At 47.2% G+C, this 6183-nt stretch overlaps 1 protein-coding gene across 4 annotated transcripts; it reads left to right on the forward strand.

The window, feature by feature from the left end:
- The first annotated feature begins 2710 nt into the window (after nt 1–2710).
- Nucleotides 2711–4944, forward strand: ARL4A (ARF like GTPase 4A). 4 transcript variants are annotated; one of them, XM_070424362.1, is made up of 2 exons: nt 2711–2851; nt 3943–4944. In XM_070424362.1, the coding sequence occupies exon 2, from the start codon at nt 4032–4034 to the stop codon at nt 4632–4634; it is 603 nt and encodes a 200-aa protein (XP_070280463.1). In that variant the 5' UTR covers nt 2711–2851; nt 3943–4031; the 3' UTR covers nt 4635–4944. The 4 variants fall into 4 exon arrangements, with proteins under 4 accessions (XP_070280463.1, XP_070280464.1, XP_070280460.1 ...); XM_070424363.1 differs by having other exon boundaries at nt 3946–4944; XM_070424359.1 differs by lacking the exon at nt 2711–2851 and adding an exon at nt 3398–3507.
- The last annotated feature ends 1239 nt before the right edge of the window (nt 4945–6183 follow it).

Below are 6183 nucleotides of genomic sequence, written 5' to 3' on the forward strand. Positions count from 1 at the left end.
GTGGACAGTGTATTTCATAAATTTCATCACTTTTTATATCATTTGTTGCAGTTTTATATGATTGTTATTGCTCATAAAGCAGGAGTATCACTTTCCTATGTAGAGCCAGAGAGCAAATATTTTTAAGTTTTGTGGGCCACAGACAGTCTCTAATGCACATTCTTATCTTTCCTGCTGCAGCCCTTTAAACATGTAAAACCATTCTTATCTCTCAAATTTGGCCCACAGGCTGTAATTTGCCACCCCGTTCTAGTTATAAGCTTGCTTCTAACGTTAGCGTGCAGTTCAGTGGAGGTGATTCTGCAAGGCTGGAAGCTGTTAGTGTTCTCCTATCTCATCCTTTCGCTCCGGGGAAGTCTCTGCAGAAACGCCCCCCTGCACCTACTATGGGAAGGACCTACTTGATTTCAAAGCTTTTGTAAACAGAAAGCTGTCCTTGCATCATGCTCTTAAGTCTTGATTTAATGAGAATCTGCAAATGTTTCCAGTTTAATAATGAATCCTGTTAAATTTCCAAGAAAAAGACTAGACCTAGTCATTGCATTAAGCCCTTTATCACTTGCTTACTGGTTATTGTATACTAGAGGCCTGGTGCACGAATTCATGCGGGGGGGGGGGGGAAGGGGGTGTCTCTGGGTGGCCTGCAGGGATTGGGCCAAAACCCGCAGTCCAATGCCACCTGCAGCTCATACCTGCCGCTCTTGCTCATCCAGGCCCCACTGTGCCTGCCATGGGCTCACGCCCTATCAGTCCATATCAGGAGAGGCTTGCGCCGTCCCAGCAGCTCTCGCCAGCTATGAGCCCTGTGTCTGGTGCCCTCCCAAAGGGAGTGGCCTGTGGGTCTGGCTGAAACTGGTTCTCCAACATCCCCCGAGGGGTCCCAGATGACGAGAGGGCCCAAGCCAGGCCAAGGAACCCCACCGGTGCATGATCGGGCCAGGGAGGGACCACAGGAGGGCTCCAAGGTGTGTCCAGCCCATCTCGTTCAGTTCTGATCAGTCAGACCCCAGCAGCAAGCTAACCTACCGGTTGGAGCATCAGTCCCCTGGTGGTCAGTGCATATCATAGCAACTGGTTGACCAGTTGACTATCTGCCCCCTGATGGTCAGTGCATGTCATAGCGAGTGGTTGAGCAGCCTTAGCATATCATGAGCATATTATGCTTTGATTGGTTGTTCGGTTGTTCTGCAGTTCGGTCTATTTGCATATTACCCTTTTATTATATAGGATGGCTAACGGGAGTCCACAATTATAACTAATAAAACAAGTCTTACCTTATACTGGATTCAATTAATAACTTGGTAAAATATGCAATTTGAGGCTTTTAGCTTTATTTTCAAAATTAATGTGACTGTCTTGGAAATAGCATCATGCTTAGTTCTTAGGCTTTATGTCAGTTATTTAAAATCAAGTAGAACAAGTACTGTTCCTATGCTAGTCATAAAGGAGATAAATATCACTAGCTATAATGGTCTTGAGAAAAATCAGGACATTTAAGGACATTTCAATCAATATTTAAAAAGTGTAAACTTTTAAAAATAAAGTGCACCATATAGATTCTTCCAAGTTCCAAACTTGCAGCGTCACCAAAAGATGTTTGTTCATTAATGCCTTCTCAGAACTTTAAGTACCATTCCTTCTCTATTGTCACAAAGACCCTGACATTATCAACAATCACATTTTGTTACATTTATTCATATGGAAATCTGGTTACTTTCTTTTTCTCCCACAAGACTTCAGTATTCCAGGAGAGCAGAGACAATGTCTGCACTTGCTCACCATTCTATACCCAAGCACATAGAATTGTTCCTACTGCCTATTAGGTGTTCAAAAAATATTTGCAAATTTATGGGTCAAATACATAATTGCATTTAGTCAGAGTTATCCAATAGAAGGCATTATGCATTTAATGACTAGTAGACTTTATTTTTTTAAATCTTTATTGTTGAGAGTATGACATTTGTCCTCCTTGTCCCCGAGATTTACCCCCTCCAGCCGGCCCCTGCCCCCTGCCCCAGGCCTTCACCGCCCCATTGTCTGTGTCCCTGGGTTATGCATATATGCATACAAGTCCTTTGGTTGATCACCTTCCATCCACCCACCCTTCCCTGCCTTCTTAGTAAACTTTAAAATCAAGTTCCAGGACCACCACTAATTTTCCTTGGGTCATTAGAAGCAGCTATTTAATTTTTCCGTGTATGTCCTCATCTATAAGATCGGGCTATTTCTATCCGTTGCCACCTCACAGACATGCCGCTAGGATCAAGTGGGAGAGAGCGTATTTATTTGCTTTGCAAAAGAAAGGTGCGTTTCAGACACCAGTCCGGTCCAGGCCACTCAGGGCAACGACTGAGTGCACGTCCCAGTCACCCGTTATATAAGGGGCCCGCCCGTCGGGTGTCCCCTGGAACCCCTGACCTGCGTCACGGACAGACGGCGCGGCGCGGGCTGGGACAAGGGTGGGGTGTGGGTGTGGGTGTGGGTGGGTGGGGCCCGCCCCGCCCGACCCGAGGGCTGCAGAAAGCCACGGCTAGCGGGGCTGAACCCTGAAGCCCCACCCGAGCTCGCGCGCCGCCCGCAGCGCCGGGAGGGTCCGAACGTGACCTTGTTTGGTGGTTGCTAGGCGACCAGCGCCGCCCGCCCCTACTGGCCCGCGCCGGCGAAGGGGCGGGGCCGCGGCGGGTCGAGAGCGTTCGGCGGAGCACCGTTAGGGCAGCCTGGCCCCGGCGCCCGCCCGGCACCTCTCGCAGCGGCGTCTGGGCCCCCGCCCGGGCCTCGCCGGTGCCCCCCGGCAGGTCCCAGCGCGCTCCCGAGCGGCTGTGAGCGATGTGGGACGCGGACGGTCCGTCAGGTGAGCGCAGCGCAGCGGGCGGGCGGCGGCGGCGGCGGCCACGCCCTGTCGAGGCGGACTCACTGGCGGGGTGCGGAGGGGCGAGGGGAAGGCTTTCGGCTGTGCGGACGGTGGGTGTCGCGGGTCGGGTGCGCTCGCCGGGGAGCCGGCGCGGCCGCTGGGAGGTCCCTCCCGCCAGCGGAGGGTTAAGGCCCCGGATGTGCGAGCCGCCGAGTGGCGCCCGTGGGCCGCGCTGCAGGTGCGCCGGGGCTGGCGGGGCGGCGGGCCGGCGACCCCACGGACCGGCCGGGGCGCCGCTGTCCTGCAGGGGCCGCTCGGCTCCCTCCGCGGGCGCCTGGTTTTCTAACTTGAGGGCAACAGGTGGTGCGTGTGGACCTACGGGGAGCCCGGCCCCGCCGCGCTGGGAGCGGCAGTTACTCCCCCGACGAGGGCGCGGGGGCGGGCCTAGCGCGGACGAGCTGACGCGGGCGGCCAATGGGGTTGGGGCTCCTGGGTGGGCCGTGAGGGGTGGGCGTGGCCTAGCCTGAAACCAGGGTTTCAGTGCAGCGAGCGCCAGAGCTGCGTGGACAACCGAGCTGAGCGGCCGTGCGGGGCTTCTCCCCACCGCGTAGCGACGCCTACCAATGCTTTCTCCTTGGGAGAGTCCAGTTCGGGAGGTGAGCCTTGGGGATTCTCTGCGGGGTGCGTAAGGTGGGAGGGTACCAGTGACCTTGGGCATGCTTTTAAATATACGGAATTAGCTCCTCTAGATAGAATGTGTGTTTTCAGCCAAAATAAAAGGCACTTGTATGGTTGCTGCAACCTGGACTGGTGGTGGCTAGGTTGTCTCCGGGGTGAAGTCTTTGAGGTTTGGGGACTCAAGGGGGTAGAGAAAAGTACGCATTACTGCAACTTCACTGAATGTGAAAGAATTTCAATCAGTGATTGTTCTCTCGTTTGCCTCGGGTTGCGTACGTTTCATATCTCATTTGGTTTGTTTACTGAAGCACGTTTTATTTATCCAGTACCTCGTGTTGCTTATTTTATACAAAGAGAGAAAAACCGTACATTTTTTTTTCCACAAGAATAACTTATTCATTTACCCCCCTCAGCAGTCTGGTAGCTGGATCCCCTGGGAAGAAAAGTTGTAAAGCTTTGAGAAGAAAGCATTTCAATTTGGAACACTTACTTGCAACTGGAAATGGGGAATGGACTGTCAGACCAAACTTCTATCCTGTCCAGCCTGCCTTCGTTCCAGTCCTATCACATTGTTATTCTGGGTTTGGACTGTGCTGGAAAAACAACTGTGTTATACAGGCTGCAGTTCAATGAATTTGTAAATACTGTGCCCACCAAAGGATTTAACACCGAGAAAATTAAGGTAACCTTGGGAAATTCTAAGACAGTCACTTTTCACTTCTGGGATGTAGGTGGTCAGGAGAAATTAAGACCACTGTGGAAGTCATACACCAGATGCACGGACGGCATTGTGTTTGTTGTGGACTCTGTTGATGTTGAAAGGATGGAAGAAGCGAAAACCGAACTTCATAAGATAACTAGGATATCAGAAAACCAAGGAGTCCCTGTACTTATAGTTGCTAACAAACAAGACCTGAGGAACTCATTGTCTCTCTCAGAAATTGAGAAATTGTTAGCAATGGGGGAACTGAGCTCGTCAACTCCCTGGCATTTGCAGCCCACCTGTGCAATCATAGGCGATGGACTAAAGGAAGGACTGGAGAAACTACACGAGATGATAATTAAAAGAAGAAAAATGCTGCGGCAACAGAAAAAGAAAAGATGAATGGTGATAACCTTTCATATCTGTGTGGAGTAGATTTTCTCTGGTCTGATTTTGACAAATGGAAGCCTGGTTTGCCTGCCTGTCCTTCTGGATGCTGTTAAAGCTTTGTTTTGTTGAACAGTCAGATGCCCAACTCTGTTGCCTTGTGGAAGATGAGTAAATGCAGTGCTTCTTAAAATGGTCTCTTCTCCCTACCCCACAAATCTTTTGGTACTGCCATTTTGGGAAGCCAAGCAAGGATAGTAAATTGACCAGAAAACAGTTGTGGAAATTTGACCTGAAGTTAGAGAAATAAAACTTTGAAGAAGAATGTCTGTCTAGTGTTTTGTGCTTATGTTTTCTTGGGCGGGGATGGCTTTGCAAGGAAATTGCTTACAAGGCTTTTTATGTAAAGATAAAATGCTAATGGATGGAAATGTTAAGGTAGATTAATATATATACAGTAATATTGGTCATATTGGTCCACCTAGTAAGGGACAAAAGGAAATGTTTGTTTTTTTAAGTTTTGGCCAAATGAATTTTGATATTTTCTGCAGTCAAATAATGTAATGCTGTATCTTATTTCTAGACAATGTTTAAGTTGGTCTAACTTAAATTAATAAAGATGAGCTATTTGAGGCATATTCAAATCAAGTGCATGGATTAGTTTTCCCAACACAGCATGTTTTGGTGTGTAGTCTTCTACTTTTTAGAAATAGCTATACATTTTTCTACACAGTCAAAGTTTAAGACACCTTTTGGTGGGGGGCGGGGAATTTAGAAATAGTTTGTTATCAGAAGCACTTCCACTTGGAAAACCTAATTTACTTAACTCTTTCATACACTAAATTTGGGCATGTAGACTTGTTATAAATGCATATGTTTGGATGTATGTCTGGATTTATGAAGAAAGCAGTTGATGAATTCAGACAGGATGTAATTGCAATACATGGTCTCTAAAGTATTCCAGTTGTAAAATGCTTTATTAATATTTGCTGGCTAAACACAGATGTGATTTTTCATATATTTTTGTAATGTTTTGAAAGGAGCAATAGCTTTATAAACAGCACCTGATGCACTGTGGAGTGAAAATGTAAGAGATAATCTTATCTTATACTCTGAGCTTTAATTTTTTGTTTACAAACTGAACAGTGTTACACAGGCAGAACAGTCCTGATTATAAGGTAGGAAGAAATGATACAGTACTGCAGAAAAGAATTACAGTTATAGAAAATGAAGGGGAAAGTAGCAAAGCTGTGTTTTGTGAAATTCACTGGTGCTGTTTACATTGGAATGCACAAACCCTATAAATTAAAAGGAGGAAAAACCTTTATCTAATTCTTATCTACAGGCAAAGACTTAACTTCCAGTGATCATATATGAACAAATCAACATAATTTCTACATGTAAAGCCAACACTTATTTGTAATGGAGATAACCAAAAGAAATTCACTTTGTTAGCAAGGTTTTTTGTGGGTTTTCTTTGTGGCACAGCTGAGTTTTGGAGCCTTGATTCTTGTGACACAGAAAATGAAGTAGCTTCCTGTGGAGCTACTTACATATATTAAAT

Source organism: Myotis yumanensis, unplaced genomic scaffold (assembly GCF_028538775.1).
Source record: "Myotis yumanensis isolate MYYU_CA2020_CCGP unplaced genomic scaffold, mMyoYum1.0.hap1 SCAF_9, whole genome shotgun sequence".
Classification (NCBI taxonomy): Eukaryota; Metazoa; Chordata; class Mammalia; order Chiroptera; family Vespertilionidae; genus Myotis; species Myotis yumanensis.